The sequence below is a fragment of the Alternaria atra genome (genome assembly GCF_907166805.1).
Source record: "Alternaria atra isolate CS162 genome assembly, contig: 34, whole genome shotgun sequence".
Classification (NCBI taxonomy): Eukaryota; Fungi; Ascomycota; class Dothideomycetes; order Pleosporales; family Pleosporaceae; genus Alternaria; species Alternaria atra.
Window position 1 is genome coordinate 987,204 of NW_025091333.1, and position 24,477 is coordinate 1,011,680.

At 51.5% G+C, this 24,477-nt stretch overlaps 10 protein-coding genes across 10 annotated transcripts; 6 read left to right on the plus strand and 4 right to left on the minus strand.

Annotated features, from left to right (window-relative positions):
• Nucleotides 1–101: 101 nt before the first annotated feature.
• Nucleotides 102–1,667, minus strand: ALTATR162_LOCUS10786 (uncharacterized protein; the record flags this gene model as incomplete). Its single annotated transcript, XM_043318426.1, has 1 exon — nucleotides 102–1,667. One exon carries the CDS (start codon nucleotides 1,665–1,667, stop codon nucleotides 102–104), a length of 1,566 nt encoding a protein of 521 aa, XP_043174361.1.
• Nucleotides 1,668–1,999: 332 nt separating this feature from the next.
• Nucleotides 2,000–6,618, plus strand: ALTATR162_LOCUS10787 (uncharacterized protein; the record flags this gene model as incomplete). The annotated part of the gene is made up of 5 exons (XM_043318427.1): nucleotides 2,000–2,055; nucleotides 2,193–2,354; nucleotides 2,452–5,238; nucleotides 5,283–5,574; nucleotides 5,623–6,618. 5 exons carry the CDS (start codon nucleotides 2,000–2,002, stop codon nucleotides 6,616–6,618), a joined length of 4,293 nt encoding a protein of 1,430 aa, XP_043174362.1.
• Nucleotides 6,619–7,776: 1,158 nt separating this feature from the next.
• Nucleotides 7,777–8,348, plus strand: ALTATR162_LOCUS10788 (uncharacterized protein; the record flags this gene model as incomplete). The annotated part of the gene is made up of 2 exons (XM_043318428.1): nucleotides 7,777–7,972; nucleotides 8,032–8,348. The coding sequence occupies 2 exons, from the start codon at nucleotides 7,777–7,779 to the stop codon at nucleotides 8,346–8,348; spliced, it is 513 nt and encodes a 170-aa protein (XP_043174363.1).
• A 427-nt stretch (nucleotides 8,349–8,775) lies between these two features.
• Nucleotides 8,776–12,384, minus strand: ALTATR162_LOCUS10789 (uncharacterized protein; the record flags this gene model as incomplete). The annotated part of the gene is made up of 2 exons (XM_043318429.1): nucleotides 8,776–9,999; nucleotides 11,758–12,384. 2 exons carry the CDS (start codon nucleotides 12,382–12,384, stop codon nucleotides 8,776–8,778), a joined length of 1,851 nt encoding a protein of 616 aa, XP_043174364.1.
• Nucleotides 12,385–12,914: 530 nt separating this feature from the next.
• Nucleotides 12,915–13,866, plus strand: ALTATR162_LOCUS10790 (uncharacterized protein; the record flags this gene model as incomplete). Its single annotated transcript, XM_043318430.1, has 3 exons — nucleotides 12,915–13,012; nucleotides 13,066–13,439; nucleotides 13,487–13,866. 3 exons carry the CDS (start codon nucleotides 12,915–12,917, stop codon nucleotides 13,864–13,866), a joined length of 852 nt encoding a protein of 283 aa, XP_043174365.1.
• A 541-nt stretch (nucleotides 13,867–14,407) lies between these two features.
• On the plus strand, nucleotides 14,408–15,706 carry ALTATR162_LOCUS10791 (uncharacterized protein; the record flags this gene model as incomplete). Its single annotated transcript, XM_043318431.1, has 1 exon — nucleotides 14,408–15,706. The coding sequence occupies one exon, from the start codon at nucleotides 14,408–14,410 to the stop codon at nucleotides 15,704–15,706; it is 1,299 nt and encodes a 432-aa protein (XP_043174366.1).
• Nucleotides 15,707–17,839: 2,133 nt separating this feature from the next.
• On the plus strand, nucleotides 17,840–18,202 carry ALTATR162_LOCUS10792 (uncharacterized protein; the record flags this gene model as incomplete). The annotated part of the gene is made up of 1 exon (XM_043318432.1): nucleotides 17,840–18,202. One exon carries the CDS (start codon nucleotides 17,840–17,842, stop codon nucleotides 18,200–18,202), a length of 363 nt encoding a protein of 120 aa, XP_043174367.1.
• A 183-nt stretch (nucleotides 18,203–18,385) lies between these two features.
• Nucleotides 18,386–19,660, minus strand: ALTATR162_LOCUS10793 (uncharacterized protein; the record flags this gene model as incomplete). The annotated part of the gene is made up of 4 exons (XM_043318433.1): nucleotides 18,386–18,529; nucleotides 18,600–19,060; nucleotides 19,131–19,287; nucleotides 19,352–19,660. 4 exons carry the CDS (start codon nucleotides 19,658–19,660, stop codon nucleotides 18,386–18,388), a joined length of 1,071 nt encoding a protein of 356 aa, XP_043174368.1.
• A 437-nt stretch (nucleotides 19,661–20,097) lies between these two features.
• ALTATR162_LOCUS10794 (uncharacterized protein) lies at nucleotides 20,098–21,797 on the minus strand (the record flags this gene model as incomplete). The annotated part of the gene is made up of 4 exons (XM_043318434.1): nucleotides 20,098–20,211; nucleotides 20,263–20,827; nucleotides 20,881–21,514; nucleotides 21,569–21,797. 4 exons carry the CDS (start codon nucleotides 21,795–21,797, stop codon nucleotides 20,098–20,100), a joined length of 1,542 nt encoding a protein of 513 aa, XP_043174369.1.
• Nucleotides 21,798–23,330: 1,533 nt separating this feature from the next.
• On the plus strand, nucleotides 23,331–24,012 carry ALTATR162_LOCUS10795 (uncharacterized protein; the record flags this gene model as incomplete). The annotated part of the gene is made up of 3 exons (XM_043318435.1): nucleotides 23,331–23,515; nucleotides 23,572–23,674; nucleotides 23,821–24,012. The coding sequence occupies 3 exons, from the start codon at nucleotides 23,331–23,333 to the stop codon at nucleotides 24,010–24,012; spliced, it is 480 nt and encodes a 159-aa protein (XP_043174370.1).
• Between the last annotated feature and the right edge of the window lie 465 nt (nucleotides 24,013–24,477).

The following is a 24,477-nucleotide window of genomic DNA, read 5'->3' on the forward strand; positions in this document are numbered from 1 at the left end:
TATCGAGATGATAGTATGACATGTTACTCAAAACGAAACGATGTGATCAAGTTTTAAGAACGAGGTGGTGGTATCATTAATGCTACAACTACAAGTCTAAACTACTCGCTATCATCGTCGCTACTCGATACGTCTCCACTCTTCTCAGTTACCTCTTCCTCCTCCTCTACATCAGGTTTGCCAGTCATGGAGAAAGCCTTCAAACACGTGATCCTAGTGCCCGTGGAATACGATCCAAGCAGCTTTCCGACCTGAACTGCGGTAAAGCCCTTTGCCTTGCCCGCATCATCACTCTTTAGCTCATCCGTACTTAAGAACCAGAAACGAACAGTACCGTCGCTGCTACCAGTAACAACCAGGAAGCTTGTTTGTGAGAGAGTTACGATTTCAAAATCCTTGACACGGTTCGTCATGCCTGCAGCTGGGCCACCAATTTGGGCGACTAATCTGGCAGCTGGGACATCGTCCTTGTTCTTTTCTGATGCTTCAGTAGGTATCGTGGTATTTGTGTCGTAGAGGAGTACGCGGCCATCTTCCGTGGACACGAGTAGCGTGGCCGGATGTGACTCCGACGGCAAGTAGTGCATCTGATGAATCTTTGTCCTCGGGGTTGGCGCAATCTTTGCTTTTGGCTTGGATTCAATGTTGAAAACAACGATGCCGCGTTCGAAACCCACGGCAAATTCCTCGCCTTCCTTGTCCCAGATTACTCTCCTACCCTCGCCGGATGCGAAGCGCCCTTCGCCTACTGCGGTCAGGATGTTGCGATCAAAGTTTAGCACGCCGGCTTTCTTTCCTGTTACGAGATTCCAGAGACGCATGCACTTTTCGCCTTTGCCCACGCTGAGCATAAGTTTCATGCTGGGGTGGACGGCGAAATCGTTGATTCCAGATGGTACTTCGCCGGGTCCGGCTGTGTCTCCGCTGGGTCGGCCTTGGGGTTTCGGTATTGGTGCTTTGATTGTTGATAGGGCAGTCCAGTCGCGCGTTCTCGTGATGGCAATTGTGCTATCTTCCGCAGAGCTCAGGAGTTTCGCCCTCGTAGGGAAGTAGAGGGCTGTGATGTTTGATGAGTGGTGAAGTAATGAGCCAAGTTCCTTGTTCTTGGGGTTCTCCGTGATGGAGCCGCCATGGAGGGAAGGCAACTGTGGTCTGAGCTTTGAGGCGACAGGTGGTGCTGTTGAGATGGAATACAGGTTGATGCGCTCGTCGGTGCTACCTGTAGCTAGTGTGATCTTGGAAGTTTCATCTGACAGCGGAGACAGAGCAAGACAGCGGATGGAGGATGAATGGGCGTTGAAAAGAAATGTGTCGGTAAAATCCAATTTTGGCCTGTCTGCCTCAGGTGTCGATGCATTGTCCTGTGTGGTGAAGAGACTGCTGGGAAGAGCTGCTGCGAATCCGTGTAAAACTCTTTCGTAGGAGCCGGTTATGACTTGAACAGTCGTGACATCAGGTACTGCGTCTCCATTTTCCTTGGTAGAGTCGATCTGAAGTTTGCTCATGCTCACATCCATCTTCCCGTTGGCTGTAGCTTCCTTGCTCTTGCGGATCGCACTTTCCTTGGTTGCCTGCTGCTTTGGGGACGAGGCGACTGCTTCCTTGGTGGCTTTTAGCGCCTTCGCCTTGGCGGCACTCTCAGCGGTCTCTCTCTTTCTCTTTGCCATTGTTGATTATGCGTTGTTGTTTTGCTCAGTTGTCGCGTCTTTGGAGATCCAGAAGTTTTTGATGCAGACGGCAGGGACTAGGCCGGGTGGAGTAAGGTGCAGCTAGTGCCCCAATGTTGGCCCAATGAACCAGACTAGGCAGGGCTTATCACGGCCATCCCTGCAATGCGGCGTGCGCAGCCCTTCCCTCACGTTCTCGCAAGTCCCGCCCATCAGTTCAGCATATCGCAAAACACATTTCCATCAACGAACGCGTCCAACAACCCCCATAATTCATCACAACGGCGGCACTCGTGGATAACGGATGTCGGCCACCGTTCGTCGGTCTTCATATGTCCCTCGACAGTTTACGGGAAACCTTACGCCAGGAGAAGACAAATGAAGCCGCGTAAGTCAAAGTCGACGACTATCCATCGCGCTTGCAATTTGATCGATCACATCGACTAAATGCATCGATGCGACAAGGAAAAATCGCTCGTTTTGTTTTATTGGCGTGTTGTGGTGGTGCTAATTCAATGTCCCCAGATTCACATCCGCAGCACTGGAGCGCCATCTCCGGGCACTCTGGAAGGTTACGGGTTCCTGCAATGCCACTCTAAACGGCCACCAACCCAGGGCAGACGACTTCATCTATGGCGAACCTGATGAGGAGGAACGTCGTTTCCTTGACGAAAATGATATCTCACAGTAAGACTGATGTTCCCTACCTACTCGTTCCCAACCTTCCCGTCATCGATATTCGTGTTGTCGCCGCCTCATTCTGCTAACACGGTCGCGTTTATAGAGGTCGACGCTTCAACGATACAACGCTGCCCTTCCCAGTGGCCGTTACTGACCATCAGCCACCACTACCTGCTACTCTCCCATTCCAAGACTCATCCAAGCCCTTCACTAAGCCATCACCATCCCCCGTTGTCGGTACCCCAAGCCTCGAGGACCAACTTCGCGCTGCCTCAGCATCGCCTTCTGTTGCGACGCAAACTTTACCCTCGGTCGAATCATCACTGCAGAGTGATACCATTCACGTTACCCCTCGCGCGAAGGCTACTTCGCGTGCTGCCTCCCTTGCGGTGGAAGAAGAGGTAGCAAACAAGACCCAATCTGAAGCAGGCCCTGCTGTTCATGATGTAGGAAGCCAGGACGATCTCCCTATCGATAAATCCACTGTTGATCCTAGTGCTATTGCATCGCCGACTGCTGAGGAGACGGATGCAGCTACGTCCTATGACACGACGGATGTCAAACCGAAGCCACCACAGGTCGTGCATCTACCACCAAAAGAGGTTCAGGAGGCTAGGCTGCAGGAGACGGAGCGGAAGTTGGACAGGGCTGCGGAGAAGGAGCGAAAAGAAGAGGAACGGCTTACCATCCCACCTGCGAATGCGCCTGTCGATGTTTCCTCACCGTCGTCAACCGTCGGGCCCTACTCTCAGGCGACACCGCATGCGCAACACCATTCGCCCGATACCAGTCCCGACTCCGAGACTTATAGAGAACGCAACCACGTACCCTTACCAAATGACGATGTTCTCGACCCCGCCGCGCAGCAAGTCAAAGACGATCACGAACGTGCGTTACAGAAACGAATGAAGGAGGCAAGAGAGAACGCTCGAGCAAGAGAGGACGACTCCCCTACACCCGATATTGAACAACAGATCGAGGACGAACAGGCAATACGTTTGGCTCGCGATGGAAAGAGTCGCCTGAGCGAGTCTCAGCCCGCTGGGGATGCACATTCGTTGACGGAAGGTGTGGACGATGGTTCCCATGAATCGAAAACTGAGTGTCTCGATTTGGTTGGAACCAAGACTGTCAATGATGTTGCGGTTGATTCCTTACCAACGCCAACCACAGTTGCTGCGGAACCTTCAAACATGGACCGCGATAATGCCGAACAAGCCATCAACCAACAGCACGTCTCCCCTGCTGCCGATCATCCAACCCCTCCTGCTGATATCGACATCGAAATGCGCGACGTACCCCCTCTGGACGCACAATCAACAGTGTCACCCCAACCTCCAACATCCCGTCCTGAACGTATGACTACCCGTGTCGCTTCTGGAGCAATCCGACAGAAGTCTGTCTCCGAGATCATCGCTGAGAAGGCAGCTCCCAAGACTATGCTAACCCCTCGCTCAAGCAATCTATCAGCGTCTACCAGTCCTCCACGACCGCGAACTGCTCATCGTAAATCTCAAGAGATCTCGGCTGTCGTGTTTGCCAAAAAGACACCGACTAAGGCATCGAAAGCTCTGCAATCGTACAACGAAGACTATGCATCGCTCCAAGGTGCTTCGGAAGATTCAAGCCGAGACTATCTGGAAGGCCTTTTCAAGTATCAGGCTCATCACCCGCCTAGGTCTGTGCCTTTGCAGGAACTTGTGGCATCCGCAAGGAAGACGGTGTCGACAGCTGGCACGCTCGCTATGATTCGGGAACATCAAGACTATAAGATCCTGAAGAGAGTGTACCAGCTGCAGAATGCTAATCGATGGTCGTTGAGGCAACTTCAGAAGGCGGTCGAACCCGAGCGCCCATTCACCCATCAGGATCAATTACTCCTTGAAATGAAGTGGATGCAGACAGACTTCAAAGAAGAGAGGAAATGGAAGAAGGCCCTCGCCGCTACCTTTGCGGAATGGTGTGCCGAATACGTGAGCAGTACGCCTGAAGAGCGAACGACACTACAGGTCAACGCACGCATTCCGAAGTCTGCCAGACGTACAAGCAGCGACGAGGATATGAACGATGCTCCTACGCCAGATCTTGTCCATTCTAGCACGCATGAGACAGAGAGCGAGTCATACGGTGACGAGGATGATGTCCTTACTCCTGTTAATGCTACCCCTCCTATCGGTTTGTTCTCTCTAGGTTTCAATGACGTCGTCATGAAGATCGACCGTACACCCGCCAGTGATACCATGTTCCGGGAACTACCTCTCTACGACCCGATGTTTGAGGGCTCTAGCGACACCAACCCCTTCTCTCTTTCGGAACCACCAATCCTTCCTGTATCCAAGTTCGTCACAGGAAAGCTCGTCTCGCAAATACGAGGTCCGCCCAAGAAGCGTAGCAGATACGACTATGACTCCGAGGATGAGCCATCTTCGCCGCCTAGTCGATCTGGTACGTCAGCTGAACATTCGATGCCATCCACACCAGGTCGACGATTGTTCTGTCGCAACGACTTACCACCAGAAATGACCAACGTCGCCCTGTTCAATGCCGAGAACAAGCATGTCCGCGACCGACTACAAGCAGCCCATCAGTTCAGACCGCCTACAGAGTTCAACATGCCTACAATTGCCTTTTTCGAGAATCGCACGCCTTCTCAATGGCTATGGGAAGAAGACCAAAAACTCCGGGCGCTGGTGAAAGAGTATACATTCAACTGGTCTCTGGTGTCACAGCAGCTCTCGTTGCCGTCGATGTTTGTGTCTGGATCTGGTCGAAGAACGCCATGGGAGTGTTTTGAGCGCTGGGTACAACTGGAGGGTCTTCCAGCAGAAATGTCTAAAACGCAGTACTTTCGCACCTACCAGAGCCGGCTGGAGCAGGCCAACAAGACAGTGTTTGCCCAGTTCCAGGCTCAGCAGCAGCAACAACAGCAACAAGGTCAGACCCCAGGTCAACCCCGCAGGAGACCTACGACTACGCCAATACGGGTGGAGAGAAGGAGAGAAACCGACATCTCGCCATTATCGATGGCATGCGCAAATTGGCTAGGAAACGCGAGTCTGCCGCCCACAAGCAAGCAGAGTCCCAGAAAGCTGCTGCGCTTCGAAAAGCACATGAGCCTGCGCCACCTAAAAACAACGTTCATACACCGCAGGAGTTCAGTCGTCTCAAGTGGGAACGCGAAGAAAAGCTGAAGCAAAGGCACATTGCGCAGGAGATGATGGCCAGGGTAAGCCTTGAGTATCATGCCAATTTGTCCACTACTGACTCCAAACAGCAACAGATGGTGGCACGGCAGCAGGCCCAATTACAAGCGCAACCGGGAATGGCAAACGGCGTTAACCAAATGCAACGTAACGGGACACCTGGAGGCACCAACAATGTTCCTCCGCAAATGGCCAATCCGTCTTTGCAACAGGGACAGAACGGCCCCGCAATGGCGGCGCGGGCGCACCAGTCCCAACAGGGCATGCAAGCCAACTTCGCCAACGGTAATATGTCTGGCATGTCGATGGGCACACCGGGCGTTCCCCAGGCACAGATGCAGGGCAACATGCAGAATGCTCAGCGTATGGGACCACCAGATCAGATGCGCATGGCTATGCAAAGAGGCCAGTTCAACGCCACTCAACAACACCAGTTCCAACTGCAACAGCAACAGATCAACATGGCTAGCAACCTCACCCAGGGCATGGGCATGAACGGTATTCCTAACGCGAACATGATGGCTCCTATTCCTAATCAGAACGGTGCGATGAACGGAAACATGAACAATTCCATGAACGGGATGTCAAACGCTGCTGGATCTCCACGGATGAATCAGGGTAATGGGAACATGCAAACGCCTTCCCGACCCCTATCCAGTGGACATATGCCTCAGCTCCTGGCATTCCAGAACCAGTTAAAGGTACAGCATCCGGAATGGACCCCAGAACAGGTTACAAAACAGGCCTCCGACCACCTCACCCGTTACCTTGCTAAGCAACGTACACAGGCAATGAGCGCAGCAGCTGGATCTCCAGGTATATCTCCTTCTCCACAGATGCAGAACAATCAGTACTTCCAACAGAACGGTGGCATGGCCAATGCTCCCCAAACAAACGCGGTACAGAACTACCAGGCCCAACTGGTCCAACAACAACGGCTGATGGCAAGACAGCAGGCCGGCAGTCCTGGATTGAATGCTCGACCACCTAGTCGGAGTGCCACGCCTCAAAACCCACAGATGCAACAAAGTCCGGGTATGCAGCAAGCGCAGATCAACCGGTCTTAGGAATTCCGATTGGCACAAAGGGAGCCTCCGTGAGGTCCCGTCACCGTTGTCTTGTATATAATTTTAATGTTCCTCCTTTAGCGTTGTCCTTCTAGCGTGGGGAGAGTCTGGCTTTTCGCAATGCGGTGGGCGTACCCCATGAGAAAGCATGGTGTTTGTGGCGTTGAACGGCGCTCTCACAGTCGCTCAGGGAAGTGGTTGGTACTGCGGGAAAAAACTCATTGTGTCGCTTTTTGTCAGCGGCATCCATCTGTGTCTTGTTGATGGGCTTCTATACTGGCTTAGAGCTTTCTGAATATCATGCAACTCGAGCATAACATCGAGATATAAACATTATACCTTTGAATCGCTGCCTTATCTTATGCTATCTTCGTGACTTGTGTCGTATTGGTAAATCGAATTATTAAAGGACTAATTTTTTTTCTGGCTAGATTCAGGTCTGGATGCAACGAATCTAAAACGCAAATTAGTAGAGTCTGTTATTTCGATCAATCGCCACACTTGATGTAAGAATATGAAAGCTGCCGTGGGCGCGGACCATGCGGTGACTAAGCCACGCGAAGCACTCGAAGGCGGTGGGTGAAGGCACAAAGAACGTCGCGCGCGGAAGTCGACCCTCACCTCCGCAGCACCTTCCCCAGCGGCCACCACTTGCCATCGCAACCCTCCAAAACCCCCTCGGCCTCGACTCAACCGCGCCCATCGTTGCTTCTCCTGGTGTTTCATCCTGATCACTTTCTTCTACAACCGTCGCGCATCTTCCTCACTTGCGACCGCGGCAAGCGTATTCATACATACAGGCAAGAGTAGATAGGTGTAGAGAGAAGAAAGAGCCGGCATAATGAACGCGCCAGACAGGTAAGCTCTGTGTTTTACAACTCACTCTCCATCAAAACAGTACCCTCTGTACGCGCAGTCCACAGTCCACGATGCCAATCCACCACGATCATGACCACGTACCTGAACGGTATGTTCTGTACTTTCACCACGAGTGAAAAAAAAACGGAATGACGCACATTTCCACAAGCACACGATACTGGCGCCTGATCAAGAAAACATGCTGCAACGTATATATACAACCTCAAAAGTATGCGACACTACGACAGATACTACTCTACAGCGGACACCACCCGACAAACGAAACCAAGATACACCACCATGAGCAGGAGTCCAAGCACGTCCTTCTCATCGAAAATCGGACAACTCATCGAGCGAAACCCAAACTGTGGACTGCGCGACAGCTCAAAAAACAACCGCCATGTGTCGCACAAAGCTGACCACGACGCTGAGTTTAGATTCGAGCTCTTCCTGCTAGACGACGGTCAGCAGAAGGTCGAGGAGAAGGCCGAGACCCGTACGTACAAACTGCTATTTTCCCCTCTTCCACCCTCTCACAAGACCAACGCGGAACAGGCGTTCCCAACACGGCCGTCTTCACATTCAACAAAGAAGACCACACGCTCGGCAACCTCCTCTCGCAACGCCTCCTCAAGAACCCCGCCGTCATGTTCGCCGCGTACAAAGTCCCCCACCCGCTCTTCGCTACTTTTGAACTCCGTGTTCAAACCGATGGAACTATTACACCCAAGGAAGCTGTCATGGCTACTTGTCGATTGGTCATTCAAGATCTGTCCAAGCTGAATGAAAGCTTTCAGACAGAGTGGCTGGGCAAGAGGATTGTGTCCGAGGGCGAGGCGGAGAGGCAACAGCGGGAGCAGAATAACTTCTAGATTGGTCATGAGAAAGATTAGCCCGCTCTTGAACCGCACAGGGTTGACAAAGGAGTTTGTGGGAATTGTTGTTATGCGTATGTTAGGCGTCTGTTTCTCAAGATACGAGACAGACTTTGGCCTATTATCATACTTTGATGGTCTGGCGTTCATGGTCGGTCGATATGACGATGTAAAAAGATTCTAAAATTGTCTCTTACATACATACCCCATAGAGCTGAGAATTATCTGAATAATGAAGAGAGAAAAACAAGGTGGCTCACCAATTACATCAAACATTTCTCACATATTTCCGTACAGTTAAGAGTAGTATATTATCATCGTAAAGTCACCGTGTAGAGGAATCAGTGGCATTCAAAGATTGCAGCAAAGCTGGTTGATATTGTTCTATTCTTCCGACAGTATCTGTGTCACACATGCGCGACGGCTAATCTAGCTCATCATCCAAATCCGACCAACGTCCAAGCAGTGGCTTAGTGGAGAGTACAGTGTCGTCTGTCGGCGCAGCATTACTCTCATCGCTAGCAGGCGTACCACTCGAAGCTTCAGGCACATCCTTTGATGCACCTTCATCCTCGCTTATGGCAGCACTGTTAGCGCCACTAACCTTCTCCTTCTGCTCCTCTTCCTCTTCGGCTTCCTCCCAGTTCTCTGCAATCTCTACAGGCGCCTCTTTCTGTTTCTTCTTCTTGCTGCTTAAGCTAAGAACCGCAAAGCCACCCTTATTGCCAAAAGACGCGGTCTTTTGAATCTGGCGAAACGGAACACCCTTTGAGGCAGCGACTTGACTCCAGCCGGAGCCAGGACCAACATCAGACTCTTTGCGGAGGATATTGAGCGATGAATCGAGTCGTGCGAGCTGGACGTTCTTTCCAATATTTTGCGTTATGACAGCTTGAGTCAATGGTGTTTGGATCGATTCGAGCATTTTCTGCATGTCATGTTCTGGAATGCTGAGACGAGCTGCTAGAGGTGGTTTCAATGCTACTGCTTCGCTGGGCAAAAAGGTAACCTCCAGTTCGCATCGGAAGGATGTCGTTGCAAGTACGCTCCTGATGATGGGGTTGAGCTCTTCGATAGTAAGTGCGAAGCGAGGGTTCAAGATAATGAATGCGTTGTAGGGATCGCCGTTGGTGTTGCTGGGCTTGGGACGCAAGGGAGCAGCTGAAGTCACTGCTGGTGCAGGCGCAGGAGCAAGACGTTGTTGAATTTGACGAGTTCTAGCGCAATCTGCAAGCGTTCGCATTGGCGCCATGACGAACTTCGGGGTCTTGAAGATCGCCACATGTCTATGTGGCTCTGGATCCATGCTCTCTGAGTCCATGCCAAAGTCTTCAGCAAGGTGGTGAATGAATTTGCGTTGATTACGGGGCATTGGTTTGAAGCGAAAACGCTTCTGATCTGGGTCGGCAGCGAACAGTCTAAGTTGCTTCTCCTGAGTAACTGCCCAAGTGGCGTTCTGCTGGTACATGTTCAATGTAGCGTCTGAATATGGGATGTGATCGCTTTGATGCTCCGGGTCGACGTTGAGTGCGAGAGCCAGAACGCGGTTACGCTCTAATCGCGCGCACTCTTCGTCGCACTTGAGTACCTTCTTTAGATTGCCGTCCCCGTTACGCGAAGCATTGCACTTGGCCTCTTGCTTAATCCTCTGGCATTCGCACGTAACGAAGATCTTGTGTGGACAAGGCTTCTCTTCCTTGCATGGTTGAGGGAAATGGCAAGATGCCAGGCACGGATGACCACAAACACTTAGTTCTTTGCCACAGGCTTGCGTGCATGGCTCCTCGCACTCTCCTGGTCGATGGCATTGCTTCTGGCACTTGTGCGTGCCACACTTGAGCGTACGTCCGCAGACCTGGCCACAGCGTACCTCAGTCAACCAACATGGTTGATTCTTGAGAACACTCTTGCCACACAAACACGGCTTTGCCGTCAGAAAAGCGCACTTGGGACATGGCTGGTCATCTTGGTGGCAACTATGGTCCAGTTGAGGATGTCCACAATCCTTAGGTCGCTCACACTTGAAACGACATGGCGGAGGCTTCGTGCCGCATGGCAATGGAGGTTGTAGAACAGTCCGTCCACAATGGCAGCTAAGCTCGTCGAAGATGGCATCGCGACATGTACCGCAGGGACCTTTGTGGCAGAGTTCCTGGCAGCGATGTTCAGGGTTGCCACACTTTAATTGCCGGCCGCAGCTCCGGGTACAGATATGTTCGGCTTCGAAGTTCTCGCGAGGCTGACGAGGAGCCGAATCCAATGGTCTACCCTTACGGCGATTCGACTGGCGCTCGGCAGCTTTCTTCTCTCCAGCACAGCAGTGCTCGCCGCACTCGTGACGTCCGCAGTTCAACGACACTTTGCAGATGCGTCTGCATTGAGGAGGCTCGTCAATTCCCTGGTGGCAGATCGTCCGGGATGATGTGCGCCCGCATCTACATGAGATGTCAACGTTCTTCAGACAAGAACGGCATTCACCCTGATGGCAGAGCTGCTCGCACTTATGGCCACAGGGAAGTGTTTGCCCACAAGGTTTGTCGCAATTTGGTATCGGGTCCTCGCACGTCGTTCGTGGGTTGCTTGACATGTCGCGCAGAGCAGTCTTGCCACAAGGACAGCGGGTGACTACGTCTGGAGATCGCGGGCAATGAGGTGCCTGTGTGTCTTGTGGGTGACATGGCAGCTCGCAAGTGTGCTTCCCGCAATCGAAAGAGCGTCCACACTGATTGGGACACTCGAAAGATCCTATCCATGTCTCTATTGTAGCAGCGCCATCTGCAGCGACATGAGACTGGCTACTCTTCTTCTCTTCTGCTCGGTCATGACATAAAATGTCTTTCTGTATCTGACCACAATAGCAACGTGCTGGCACCCGTACTTCACAGGCGCCACAAGGGCCATCGTGGCATGGGCGTTCACATTGATGCTCTCCGCAAGGCATCAGCCCTCCACAGACGTTGCCGCAGCTCCAACCGTTTTCGTAGTCGGTATCAATACAACGTCGAGTGACTGACTTTTTGCCACAGAAGCAGTGCTGAGTGGGGCCCATCAAACCACATGGAGGACAAGGGCCTGCATGACATGTCGAGCCACAAGGGTGCGGACAGGGCTTGGGAAGAACCCGGGGTCGTGAGCAAGTCTGACCACATGAGAATGGTGGTAGACCAGGTGTTGATCGCGGATCCAGCTCCTTCTCACACCAACAGTGAAAATTCTTCGGTAGAGTGTCTTTTGGTAGATTGCAGCCAGGGCAGCGCCATTGTCTTGGAGGAGGTGTTTCTCCATCTTGAGTCTGCTGTCGCGCTGCCGCCGAACCTTCATTTGTTGACCACTTCTTAATGCATCCCAGATGGAACACAGTCCAGCATGTTCTACACGACCAGACACCTCGCGAACGCCTTGTAACGTCTTCAGTGCAGATTGCGCATTCATAGTGCCCATTATCGATATCCTCGTGTGTTCTGGTGGCGATATCGGGTGCGGTCGATTTGGGGGCTTGCGGCTGCTTCTGACGCGGTGGTCGTGATTTGCGAGGGGCAATGGGTTGGCCGGGCTGGAAGGTAGGCGCATCTGCTTGTAATCCTCCTGGGGCCTCTGAAATGGCGGAAGCTGCATCATCTTCTACAGTCAATTGCCCACCGAATTGACGGCCACCAGCAGCCATACGCTGTGGGGCATGCTCTGCGCCACCTCTCCCTCTGCCACCCCGCCCACCTCCACGTCCGCCCCGTCCACCTCTTCCACCTCTATGCGCTGCTTCTTGTACAGACGAGGGCTCAAAGTCGAGGGCGGCAGCATTTGATTGTGAGGGTCTTGCACTATCTGTTTGGCCTCCCCGGCCTCGTCCTCTGCCACTCCGTCCGCCGCCTCTTTGTGATGGTTGTTGTGCTTGCGCTGGCTCTTGCTGCTCCGGCTGTGCAGTGGTATTCGCGTTTGGTTTTCGATGTCGTGGATTCCGCCGCCCTCGTGCTCCTCTTGAGGCATCTGATGGGCCTGCGGCGGGTGGCTGAGGCGCAACTGCAGGAGTCGACATGCTGTGCGATTCGATTGCGGCAATTTCGAGTGCTGACTTGACGATGGTGATGTATACCCTTGGCCCGCCTAGAGTTGAAAGAAAGGAGTGGTATTGCAGGCTCTAGTAAATGTATGGCCTGCTGAACTGGTAAAGAGAAGGCAGTCGCGGTATTGTTGTGACGGGAAGCTTTGCAGTGGCGAGCAGTTAGTTATATTGGAGAAAGAACCCGAGGAAGGACACTAAAAAGGCGGTTCCAGAATATGCGGGTGCAGTGATGAGTCAAAGTGCACTCATATGGCGGAGTAGCCCGGCGAGTTGCCTCGGGCGTTCAGGTGCAGTGGCGCCGTTGAAGGCGAGAGCGATTGAATAATTGATTGCTGCGCTGGGTGACTGTTGTACGCATGGGAATTTACATGGGGCAGCGCGTCATACCTAGGGTCCGGCCAATCGAGACTACGGCTAGTTCCGGGCGTCCATGGCCGCCGTGTTAGAGCTTCACATCGCGAACGACACCATCGACCATCGACCCAAACATATCCACGCACATCATGGTCAAGACACTCGTCGGCGCCCTCGCTCTGGCAGCACTTCCCTCGGCCCTCGCGTTCCGCAACACGTCGCCCTTCTTCCTCTTCTCTACGGCCGAGTACGCATGACAACAAGCAGCGCATCCTGACGTCTCCAAGCTAACAACTGCAGCCTGCTAATCCCCAGCAACGACGCCGCCATCGCTGAGTCATCAGAAGTCACCGCCGATGTCCTCAAGGCCCTCGAACACTGCCCTACCAAGTCATATGTCGTTGTCGAGCAAAGGGGAGTCTCTGCCGCCGACTACGTAGATGGCCGCGCCGCGCCACAACTGAGCCGATACATGGCTGGCCAGCACGCCGAGGTCAAGTCAACTGTGGCGATACCGGATATTGTTGGACACGTCGATGCGGCAGCCATCACCGAACATCTGGTCTCCAAATGCGGGAAGGGCTTCAATGATGATGATACATGGTTCGCGAGGCAAACTCTTGAAGCGCCCCCAACTTCAAAGGCGCTACGCGTCGAGCAGCTTCAATCTGATGGTAGGCACACCATGTCCGGGATACTTGACCAGAGCTAACCAGTACAGATGCCACGCTCGAGCAATTCATCCAAAATGATGCAAAGTCCCAGGACTACACCGTTATCTACATCACCACTCCCCAGACCGAAGCGCAAGCCAAGGAATCGCTCGAGCACTACACATATGAGATGGAGACCTCATTTCCAGAATCCGTGCAGATGGAGCTGAAGCGGGATCTTTCTTCGCATGCCAAGCGAGCAAACTCGACGGAAGGCGGTCTTTTCGAGAAGTACCAGTACTTCACTCCCGGCATCTTCATGGGCTTCGCTGCCATTATCCCGTTGTTCCTCATTCTCGTGGTTGGCGTCCGAGCCCTCACCAGTCTCGAGGTTTCATACTTCGCCTTCAGCAAGGAGATGGGTCCTAATGCGCAGAAGAAGCAGTAGACGTCTTCTGGGTGGATTAGAGAAGTTGTTAGCGCACAGTGTATATCTTGTAAGTTAGTAGGCATGAGTAACCGGCGTTCATATGGCTTTGGGTCAGTAGCGAAATACCAACATTGTAGTACCCAGGCTCTATTCCTATCTGATATGTTCCCATACTGCTATCAGGTGCCTTGCATATACTATAATCGAAATACGGCTATGAATGCACGTTGGCGGGCCGTTCGGGCATGCTAGACTGATGATGTTACCTAGCCGGTTCCCCAACTTTGCCGAACTCGAAACCCCGGAGTAGCCACTCACATTCGCAGTCAGCACTAAGCCGTGCATCCACAGGTACACGAACATGGGCTGTAAGTCCGATGAGTGCATACCGCTCCGGCATACGATGTATATGTACAGCTCTTTGAGCTCGAACCCCAAGTACAACATCCAACTCCGCACCGTCTGCAAATAGCCGTCTATTTTCTTAAAACCAACAAAAAGTGCCAGCCAAGACATCTCCAACACTGCAACAGTAAAGAAGGTTCCCACAGATTCTACCATGGCTTCTCCAAAGCCGATGGACATCATCATCCTAGGCGGCGGCATAGCCGGCCTAACGACCGCTCTCTCCCTCACCAAATTTGCTCCTGCCTCGTCACCACCAAATATCACCATTTTCGAGATCAGGCCTGAGCCTGCAACAATCGGTGGTGCCGTAAACCTCACACCCAACGCTCTGCGTCTCCTTTCACACCTAGGAGCTCTCGATGAGATCCGTGCCAAAGGATATGGCGCAGAATGTCTCGCAGTAGAAGTCTTCGACCTCTACACCAACGTCAAAATAGCGGAAAGCTCCTTCAGAGGACCAGACGGAAAAGGTCTGGGTGATCCTCCATTTACTGCGCTGAGAATTACAAGAGGAGAGGCGCTCAAGGGTGTCCTTGCTGCCATTGAGAAGCACCCAAACATCAAGCTTGTATGCGGCAAGAAAACAATCAATATCAATGAAAGCGACACTGATGTCAACATCGATTTCGAAGACGGAGGAAGCGCAAAGGCGGACATACTAATTGGATGTGACGGTATCCACAGCGTTGCGCGCCTCAAGCACGTCGAGCCCGAGCGAAAAGCAATGTACAGCGGAATATGTAACGCCTTCGGCTTCGCACCCCGACGAAAGTTGGAGTCCTCCAGCCAGGACTTTGAGCCCACGCACTTTGAAGTCAGCGGCATGAACTTTGGTCGTCGCGGCATGATGTTGACGTCCTTCCACGACCAAGCACAAGAAAGCATCTACGTGGGCGCACTGATGCAAGTCCCCGAGATTGCAGACCGCAATGGCTGGAAAGCAGCAGGAGCTGATGTGCAGAAGATCCGCAACGAGATGCTGGACCGTTACTCTGGTGCTGCAAATTCGCAGATTGCACATTGGATTGAGGATGCAGAGGGTCTGTATCTCTGGCCTGTGTTCACCCTCTCAAAGGGGGGTAAATGGGCTACCGACCGCGTCATATTGATTGGCGATTCCGCACACGCTATGCCTCCGCAGGGCGAATCCACAGGCATTGTCTTCGAAGATGGTGTCTTATTCTCGCGCTGCTTGGCAAAGTGGATGGAGGATAGACGCGACGAAGGCGTACCTGTCAAGGAAGCTTTTGACGCGTATGAATCTTTGAGACGCGCGAGAATCGATACTGCTTTCGATGAGAGTCAGAGTGTGGTTAAGACAGTGCAAGATACGCCTTGGTTGGGCCACAAGATCAAGATGAATGTGGTGCCGTGGTATCTTTGGTGGACGAGGAGTTACCGGGAAAAACATTTCATAGAGGATGTTACGACGTGTGACATTGGGTATTGATGGGTCTTGGTGTTGTTGGCATATTGGACGGCTCATGGGGGCACCTATCGCCTGTGCCATCTGAAAGCAGATGGGTGGACAGTACCGCCCGAACAATGCACTTCAAGTTCCTAACTGGAAATTCAGATGTTAAGCATATTTGCCTCTCGATTATCGGTCTTCTCAAAGCTTTCATGTGCGATCTCCTGTTAACAACTCTAGTATCATCGCTCGCTTACAGCGAGAAACCTTTTTATCGGACGCCACATCATGTCTTACTATTGTTCTTCAACCCGTCTAGTCCGTCCATCCCAACCACCCCTTTCAAACCGCAGATCGAGCGGAACGACTCAGCTGTTACTACTCCAATTTTCAGGGTTACGGATCATAAGGGATTCCGCTATGAAAGCTGAAGTAGGTGCAATGTAGACCAGGCAGTTACAGTGGAGAGGGAGAAATAATGACTCGACTGTTCAAGGGAAAAAAATCCGAGGCGACAGTAGGGGTTCAGAGATGTTTGCGACAATTGTTCTATATGAGTATGAAGTATGGTAAACAAGTGCACGATAAACAATTCTAAACCACATCCTGTACCTTCCGCTGTTGCATTAGTGAAAAGAAGAAAAAATGCATCAACCAGAGGATAATAGAGCAGTCAACCCACTATTCGTGTACCAAAGTCTTCCAAAGTGCATTGAACCAGCGCGTGCTCGAAATTTTCCACCTCTTCCATCTTGTTCATCCAGTTCTCTTGCCCTCACGTCCTACTACACTCACACCGAGCATACAACGCCACCATGCCTGCGCAGCTCAACTTAACCCAACCCACCCACTTACCCCATCAAGCAATTCCAACTTTTCTATCGATCGCTGCAACACAACCACCTTGATCCATGAACATGTCTAGACGAGAAAAAAAGGCGAGACGCAGCGCAGCGTACCGGCACTGCTGCACGGGATATCGCAAGTGGCGCGCCGTAATTGGCTCGAGGCCGGGTTACTTGCGCTGGAGAGTGGATTGTCACACCGGTATACTTACCCGGTACATGTTGGCAGCGAGTCGCGTGGTGTGAAGCTGTTAGGTTGTTCCCTGCTGTCGTTGTATTGGAAGGCCTGCAACGGTGTAGGTTAAAAGAAAAAGTGTGAGAGGATTAGGGAAAGTGAGATCTTGGAGGCGCAGCAAGGTACGAAGGTAGTTTGGTGGGGTAAAGTTTGGTTAGATTAGGTTGGTGGAAGTGGCAGCGCTATTGTACGCCGACGTATTTGCTGCAATGGACAAGTGCAATGACTCGGAAATGAAACGATGTCGATTCTTGTGGAGGAACAGGATATGGGAAGGTTCTATAGCATGCTTTAATATGTATAATCATGACAGCGTTGTGATATAGAAGACGTTCTGCGGCTCCGCACCGGGCGCTGGCGCATAACAGTACCAAACTCTCAACAAAACCGGTTCCTTCTTGACTTCACATCCTCTCTTCACCCAAATGCGAGCAAAGAGGGCACGACAACTCAACATCCGCTATCGACGATTCAGAACTTGACGTTCGGCACAATTGTGGCAGAGCCTCGCGCCGTCCCTAGCCCTCGCTACCATCTCCCCTTTCCAAAGTTCTCCCGCTTCGACCCCGTGCCACACGGCTGCATGAACGGCCCCAACTCCTAGCAACCCACTACTCTCAACGCCGCGTCCGAAGCCCCCAAAGAGAATCTTTAGCGCTTCATGTGATCGCAATCTACTGCATAGTCACCAAGCTAAGTACACGTTTGCAGCCGTTCCAGTAATCTACAGTCGAAATGTCAGCCTGCCGTATGTGGAAACTGCCCCCACTCTGAGTAGTTGAACCGGTCATGCTCGGTAAAGGACCCATGAGCTTGGTGTTCTGACCTTGTAACTAAAGCACGGAGCTCGAGTATGAGACAGGCAGTGAATGTTCAGCTAGAACGTCGATTATGATGACTCGTTGATAGCGACAGTGCTGTGGAGGAGGTAATCAGGCTTGGCGACAAAAGGCGCGTACCTCGGCATCTTTGCGGATTTGATTTGTAAACCATCATGTTTTCACAAACGCAAAACGGCTCTCTCAAGTAGCATCCAAAACCAAATTCAACAAGCTCTCAGTCACCAATACGTCACAAACGTCATAACCAATCATGGCGCCGAAAAACCTCAACAACTCATACACACCCCCTTCGCAACCCCATCTCAAGCCTATCATTATTTGCGGCGTTATTATGGCGCTCTGCGCTGCTCCTACACCAGCTTTCCTCAAGCCCTATAACGTCAATTCCCCGCTTCCGGAGAATGTTGCTACAGCTGGTCGATGGATCCAGACTGGCTTGTTTTACTTCCTCTATGGTGCACATGCCGTTGAGACGGCCATGTTTATGAAGAGACTGAAAGAGCACGGTGTTGGTTTCATGAGTGCGGCATGGTGGAAGTGGATGGGAACGTGTTTCGTCGGTGGGAAATTCTGCTTCGAGCATTTTGACAGGCTGGTTGGTAAGAAGGCGTAGATGGAGGTGTTGAGCAGAGAAGGGACGGCAAGGGAAGGAAGGAAAGAACTAGGATGAAGACTTTGAGTCAAGATGGAATAGGTTGTATGAATGGTAGAAGAGGATATATAAACTAGAGTTACCTAGTAGCCATGTATACGAGCACTTCTTCCCTTTGCAGTACTCAGAAGCCTTTTGCTCAGTTTACACCGTCGTCACATTTTTGCCATTCAACACATCCAAAAATGCTGTATAAGCAGGCTTCTTCTGGAAGTTATCCGTCCATAGCAACGCAGACCCCTCTCCATTGAAAGTACCAGGAACCCAAGAATACCTATCCGCAATACCCTAGAGCCCAACAAGTCAGCATATAATCTCCAAAGTCGAACAGGTTGTGAGTTGGATAGAGGAAGCTTACCCAGATCGTCATGCCCACGCAACGCTGCACATTGATACAACTCTGAGCAACCCTCGCCCAAGCTGCCGCCGCATCCGCCAACTTCTGCGCATTACTCGGTGTGCGAGATCGTACATCCAACTCCGTGTACGCAACGTCAACACCCAGGTTCGCATAATCCTGTAGCACCTTGGTCAGCACCGCTACACTCGGTGTGACTTCGCTCTGGGTGCCGGTGGGTTCCGAAACTAGATGGCCCTGTAGACCCACGCCGTCAATCTTTGCGCCCCAGGATTGAACGAGCTTCACGATCCGGAGGGCGCCTAGATGTTTGGCCGTGCCGTATTCAAGGTTGTAGTCGTTGTAGTAAAGCTTTGCGGCTGGATCGGCGGCGGCAGCCATGCGGAAGGCGATGGGAAGGTACTGCTCGCCGATTACGCGGAGGAAGACGTTGTCTCTGTTTGTGCCGTCCTCGTTGAGGGCTGTTGTTGTGATATTAGTTGATTGTTCCCTGCTTTCTTGTAGTTGTTTTGTTTTGTTTAGTCTTCTAACCTTCATTGACAACATCCCAGTGGGTGCATTTTCCCTTGTATCTTCCCATGACTTGTTTGATGTGGTTCTCCATCACACTCATCAATGTGGCATTGTTGTTGATCTGGTTTACCCAGTTCGGCAACTGACTGTACCAGACCAATGTATGGCAGCGCATCTATATCAATTATCAGCCCCAATACTCCCAGAGCAATCACACAATCCAATAACAGTGGACTAACCTGCTTTCCGTTCTGCGTCGCAAAGTTCGCGACAGCATCCGCGTTTCCCCAGTTGAATTGACCGCGATTGGGTTCTGTAGCATCCCACTTCATCGCATTCTCAGGCGTAATAGAACCAAACTCCGCACTGCGGATGATATTTTGCTCGGTATTGTCATTGCGGATCGTCAACGAAGTGCCAATGTATGAGCGGCCTCGCGCTTTCATAGCAGCATCGAGTGCTGTAGCTGTTTGCTGCCGAGGATCAAGGGGAGTACATGTGGCGATGCTAGCAAATGCAAGAACAGTGCTAAGTGTAGGTAAATACATCGTGAGTGATGATCGTGAACTGCATGCTGGTGAGTTGGGTGACTCTATATAGCTAAACTGTGAACCCGGCTGTTAGGTGATGCCAACCGGGTTTTCCGTCTAATGATCTCAAAGTACGATGTAAATACCCGTCTTGACATGTGTATTATAGAGTGTGATGACAGTATAGTTGTCTTCCATAGTGGCGATCATACCGGGCAGATCTGGTACGAGCGTATACAGCGCATGTGCACCATGCAAAACATCTCGGAGAAATTAAAGATCGTTTAAAGCAAGGCCGATGGGCTTGGTATCTGCGAAGTGGGCGGGGAAAAGGATTCTTTTAGCATGGCCTTTTAGCCTCTTTACCCGCCCGGTACACGTCCGGTACTCCTCCCGGCAATGCTGAGGACAAAAGAGATGGGCTTGGAAACCTCCGTGGAAATACTCGGGATATACTATTTCGAGTTCCTAACAGCCAACTCAACCAGAAAATCAACATTGTAGGCCACTCCTCCATCGACGACATACTTGCCGGACTGTATGACGTGGACGTCGAATCGACGAATGATCTAATGGATTAGCAAAGTAGATCTCTAAACGGTTTGGTATTTAGGACTTACCTCCGGCAACAGCTTATACATCTCTAACTTTGCGACGTCTTTGCCCAGACACATCCTGGCTCCGATACCGAATGTAAACTGAGCCGCCTCCAGCTCGAAGTTCTTCTTCTCGCTTTGCATCCACATATCAGGCTTGAATTCTTCCGCATCCTGACCGTAGAAGCCTTTGTCACGTTGTATAATGTATGCATGACTGGTGACATCCATTCCACCCGGTACATAGTGTCCATCGATGACTTTACCTCCCTTTGGCGTCACTCTAGGGAATAGGTTGGGTGCCGGTGGGAAGAGCCGAAGACCCTCTTTGATGCAGGCAACAAAAAACGGAAGATGCTGGAGAGTCTCATCATAACGAATTGGCGTTGATAGAAGACCGGCCGAATCTGCTGCATCAAGCTCTGTGCGGACACGTGCAAGCGTGGAAGGGTCTGTCAAGATGAGCCGGAGGATACATCCCAGTGCTGTACCTGTTGTGTCTGCTCCGGCTTGATAAAGAAGTGTAACATGAGCACGCTTTTGCGTTGGAGTCAGTGGAGAGCCGTCTGAGTAACGAGCATCAAGGCAGCTAAATGCGATGAGTACAGACCAGAGGTTTAGAGGCGCACATCGGATACTTACTGCTGTAGGAAGTCTGGCCTTCCATCAAACGGCTTCTCTTTATTCTGCTGCTCTCGCGTGGTAACCTGTCGATCCGCTTCGCCCATCAACCAACCCATGCCGTAATCGTTAGAGGTAGTTGGTAACAGCAAGGACCCTACAACAGGCAGTCGCAAAACCCTTTCTCTGAAGAATCGAAACCTTCCTGAGAAGCCGAAGAATGTCAGGCCCTTGCGCCAGTTGGTCAGTAGGTACTTCTCGTCGCGCTGGTTCTCGACACTGCCAAAAGGCTGCGTAAATGAGATGATGCTGAGAATATCCGCCGCGAATTCTGCAACTTTGTCAGAGAGGCATATGGTGCGCTTAGCCTCCGCATGTTCTTTCATCTTCTCGACAAGAAGAGAGATTTGGTCATCGAAGCGAGATTCCCATGCATTCTTCAGTGGGCCGATGGACCATGGCGCGTTCGATAAGGCTTTGCGCAAGACACGGTGCGTCTCGCCGTCTATCGTGGAGACTAGATGCGGAGGCCCCAAAGCCCCACTGTTATACATGCCGCCCCTTGTGTTGCACTGTGAATCTCGATAAATGTCCTTGAGGGCCGACGGCTTAGGAAAGAGCAGCATCGTAGGAGAGATGCGAATTGGGCTATCCGCTACGCTCGTGATCAGAATCTGCAGCCGTACAAGAAACGCCAGACATCACTTACTTCCATACTTCTCCACTAGGTAAACAAAGAACTCAGGCTCTTTGTGCAATACAGAGACTATGGCACCAAAGACAGAGAACGAGGTCGCATACCAAGGCCCTGGAAACTTCGAAAGAGGATGCAGCTTCTGCATGTAAAAGATCCGACATAGTACTGCTGTTGAGAGTATTACAAGCGTGACAAGACTCGCGTTGAAAGCCTTTGTAGCAAGGCCTGCTGCTGTATCCATTATCGCCATCATACCCACGACTTGCGGGTACAAACTGTTGATGAATGGAATGAAGAGAACAGAATAGAGAAATGGAAGTAAAGTAGGGCGTCAGAGATAGCTATGTTGCTCGACAGGACTCATCTCCGCCACCCACCTTGCGGTGGTTGCATGTTCTTCGCCTTTCATGAGGGGTAAACCCATGCCATAGCTGCATGCAAAATGCAAACACATAAAAAGTCGTCCTTCTGGTGTATGCCTGTCGTTGCAGCGGCAACGCTGTGATAGGCCAATCCTATCGTATTCGCGCTGTGGTGGATGCCTACGTTCGGCGCGTGTGAACATATTGAGCGCCTCCGCCGAATCAAGTAGAACACCTGTCTGAACAGCTGCGAAGTAATCAAAAATCTGCTTACAAAACAACCTTGGCTGATTAGCTAGGACTGTTCCAGGGCTGTAAATGCAGCTCAAGCGAATGCGCGCACATTGCGCTTCATTCATATGCTCTGAGGGGTCGGTTGGGGCAATATGCAGGCGGCATGCGGGAATCCTAACGGCGTCTTTGACATGGATGGGTCGGGACGAGCCTGAGTTATCACCTAATCTGGTATGGCTCGTAGGCCCGTATGTATCAATGGTTGCATAGGCGCAAGGACACAGTGTAGGGATCGTGAGGAGGTTGGGAAAATGAGAAAGTTGCCGTGTACGACAAAGAGCCAAATCAGACCAGATATTGCCAAGTGCGGCATTACATCATTGCTCGAACTCCCCCATTGGATAATTGTGGACTGGGGCTGTTGATTCTGGCGACTTGAGTGAAACAGCGTCAGGCTCAACAAAACCTTTTGAGATTTCGAGAGTGAATGGCCAACCTTTTCTTGTTCACATGGTGAGAACTACTCTAGCAGATAGAAGTCGTCTGAAATCGGCTGGAAAGCCGTTATAACTACTAAACGATGGTACGGTGGACATGATGTTGATGGCATGTTGGCACGAACATCATGTTGAGATGGAAATGGTGTTGGGTTGGAAATCATTCTCCCTCCATCTTCTGGCGCTGCTATCTACAGTTGTCTCGAACCTGCTGTATACGGTAAGTGGGTCACTTTGCCCAATCAGAACTGGCCGTAAGACCCCCACCCCTTTTGCTCTTCTGCGTCTGCGTCCTTCGTTGCCCAGGTGGACTTTACGATGGCAACCCTTTACGATAATCAGTATGAGCTTCTGGAGAGTTGCTGCCTGTTCTTGTTACTTTCTGGAGCTCCGCAGTGACATGATGACCTGCCGCCAGCGCTATACACATCTCCTCCATATGAATCTTGGTTATGTATATAGGGTAGGGTGATGTAACGACACACAGAGACAGTACGTCTGGACCGCGAATGCATCAAACATTCCGCAACAATGCTTGGTACTGAACCAAAAGTAGAAACCGACTCTACCGCCCTCTCTACAGGCTCCGGCTCTGTAAAGCGGGGTTCCGAGAGAAGCAGGTTATAATCCTTGAACACTTTCCTGTTCTGTGGGCCAGATGCTCGAAAGATATCGCCCGCCATGTCTGAAATTAATCCACTGGATGTCTTGGCCATCGAGAATGTTGTGTCGCGATACTGCCAGGCTCTGGATCTGAAGGACTTCGATCTGCTGAGCAAAGTCTTCGTACCTGATGTTGAAGCTAGTTATCCCTTCAATAAAGCTATCCAGAGCCTTGATGAGCTGAAGGATGCAATCAAGAATCGGTAGATCTATCCTCCATAGATCAGCAAGGAACAATTTGACGTCTGACAATACACAGTCTTGGACCAATCCGCACACATCACAACCTCACGACGCAGACCATCACATTTAGGTCCGATGCGCAGACGGCACGGGTGGTGACATACTTCCAGGGTGTACACGTAAGTAGCCTACCTCAGTACCTTGTTCGGTGCAATGAACATGCCTTCAAAGCCTCGTACATGTGCTTGAATCGCGTGTCGTTTCGGCGTGTCGCATACAGATAAGTCTTTAGCCGATGCTTAAAGTGGAGTACTAAGTCTTACAGTTTGGACAAGGTCCTCACGAGGGCAAGATGCTATGCGCGTATGGCAAGTACGTGGACGACATGGTAATACTGGAAACGAAGAACAGCGATTTCGATGGTGTGCGCGGCGCAAGCGGAGTCTGGAGGATCAAGGATAGAACGGTCACCTTCACTCAGCGGATTGGAGACGAGAAGATTATGAAGGAACATTGAGGGCTGCGGCGTTGGGATGGAAGACTGTCGTTGCCTTCGCAGTACCTAGCCCACGAATGCTGATCATGCCTTCCTCACCAAAGCAGTTAAGGGCTTTAGTCATGTGTGTGTTGATGTGTACCTCCAGGGCTTCTTGCTTACTCCCCAAGGTTTCTTTCGCCGCAGCCACTCTCTCCAGAGTTCCCAGTTTGCTATCGTTATTCGCCTCAGCTATCTCGTTACGACCATCGCTGTGTTACCATCACTTACAATCGCCGAGATATCCTTCATAACTATGACGGTGCCGCCCGAGTCAACTGGCAGGTTCCCATCTCAATGGACAGAGGCACGAGAGACCGAAGAAGCATTCAACTAGGGGTTGTGCAACATATGGATTCATGAGTAATGCAGTTGTTGCAATTGCAAGCACCGACTAATAGGCGCAGTACCGGAAACCGCGGATCAAACAATTTCAATAGACTGCGT